This window comes from Micromys minutus, assembly GCF_963924665.1.
Source record: "Micromys minutus genome assembly, chromosome: 6".
NCBI lineage: Eukaryota > Metazoa > Chordata > Mammalia > Rodentia > Muridae > Micromys > Micromys minutus.
Genome location: NC_137975.1, coordinates 80,001,787 through 80,003,629, shown reverse-complemented (window position 1 = coordinate 80,003,629; position 1,843 = coordinate 80,001,787). Strand labels below are relative to the sequence as shown.

The window sequence follows — 1,843 nt, the reverse complement described above, 5'->3', positions numbered from 1 at the left end:
GCAAGTACACTGGTACAACAGTGGTACAAATGTCATAACAAATTCCTCTCCGAGCTGGCTGATTCAATCTGGCTTCTCTCAGCTTCTCACTGAATTGCTCTGCTTCACCTTAAAGTAACTCTGGAAATTTGTTCTAATCTTCTGGATCCTTCTTAGTTTCTGGCTTCAACTGCCTCTGTTGACCTGCCCTGAACTGCATGAAGTCACAGAGAAATTCAACTCCATTGTACTTATTCCCAACTGACTCTGACTCCAAATCTGACTGCCTACACTGTCCCTGCATTGCTCTTAAATAGTCTCTTTCCTGTGCTGCCCTCGTGAGAGTTGGGCTTATTTGATTTCTGACTCATTCTGCCAGATCTTTCTCTGATTCATCACTTTGGCTGCCCCTCAATTATACATCACTTTCAAACATGGCTGCTTCTTTCTACAAACTAACCTTACCTTCATTGTTAGGGATTAAAGATTTGTACTGCTCTTTCGAGTCTTGGCTCCAAGATGACCAAAAAAAGAAGAAACAACGGTCGTGCCAAAAAGGGCCGCGGCCATGTGCAGCCAATTCGCTGCACGAACTGCGCCCGGTGCGTGCCCAAGGATAAGGCCATTAAGAAGTTTGTCATTCGGAACATTGTAGAAGCCGCTGCCGTCAGGGACATATCTGAAGCAAGCGTCTTCGATGCTTACGTGCTTCCCAAGCTCTACGTCAAGCTGCATTACTGTGTGAGCTGTGCCATCCACAGCAAGGTCGTCAGGAACCGATCTCGGGAGGCCCGGAAGGACCGTACACCCCCACCACGATTCAGACCTGCTGGCGCTGCTCCACGACCTCCTCCAAAGCCCATGTAATAAGTGTTTTCGTAAGGATGGGAAGAAAAAATGCCTTGAGAAAATAAAGTGAAAGTTGTACTTTAAAAAAAAAAAAAAAAAGATTTGTACTAAGGAAATGTCTATATTTCTGCCAGATCATACTGTAATTCAGGGTATATCTGCATTCCAGCCAGATTGTATATACCTAGGTCTTTGGATGTGATCTCTGGCCATGAACCACTTGCAGGTAATACAAGACAAGACTGGCTCTAGCCCCTGAGACTTGAGGGCTTTGTAGAGATGTATATGTCATGGGTAGCCGAAATCAACCACCAAAACTAGCTGCTAACACCTAGGTATGAAGTAAAGTCGCACATTCACTGACCCCAGCCCTGACGCCTGAGTAAATGAATTGTGCCGTGCACTCATACAGGTAACACTATTGAGTCACTACTATTCTAGGACCTAACAGAGCCCTGAAACCTCATAGGTAGACTTGCCCACCTGCCAATCCAAACTCCCACCACCTGAGAGCCACATGGAACCACACACCTCACACCAGCAACACCATCCACCTTCAGACGTAGTCCCTGCCACTTGAAGACTGTTCAGAGCTTCCCACCTTTCATACCAAAGACCCTAGCCTAACTACATGAGTGCAGCACTAACCTACATACTTCCTGCAGGCCTCCTATCTGAGATCTCCTATGACCTACATTGGATTGAGCAGTGCTCACACAATATAGACCAACTAGAATTCAAGCAAAAAGAACGATGTAGTTAACGCCCTATTTGCTAGAGAGAACCTGGTAACATATTGGAATTAGGCAAGTCCTAGTAGCAAGCAGGATAAATAAGGCAAGTCCCAGAAGATGGAAGACAGGCAGAGATGTAGTCTTGTTTGGCAAGCAGTCATGGGGTTTAAGTAACCCAGTGGAGGAGGGTTAGGAAAGGGAGAACAGGTGCCCTACGTGGGCCTTTTAACCTTCACCATGTGTGGGGATAGAGAAACTCTACCAAGTGAGTTGGGATCAAA

At 46.1% G+C, this 1,843-nt stretch overlaps 1 protein-coding gene across 1 annotated transcript; it reads left to right on the top strand.

Annotated features, from left to right (window-relative positions):
* The first annotated feature begins 489 nt into the window (after window positions 1-489).
* LOC308421771 (small ribosomal subunit protein eS26) lies at window positions 490-897 on the top strand. Its single transcript, XM_080918206.1, has one exon. The coding sequence runs from the start codon at window positions 499-501 to the stop codon at window positions 844-846; it is 348 nt and encodes a 115-aa protein (XP_080774332.1). The 5' UTR covers window positions 490-498; the 3' UTR covers window positions 847-897.
* Window positions 898-1,843: the final 946 nt, after the last annotated feature.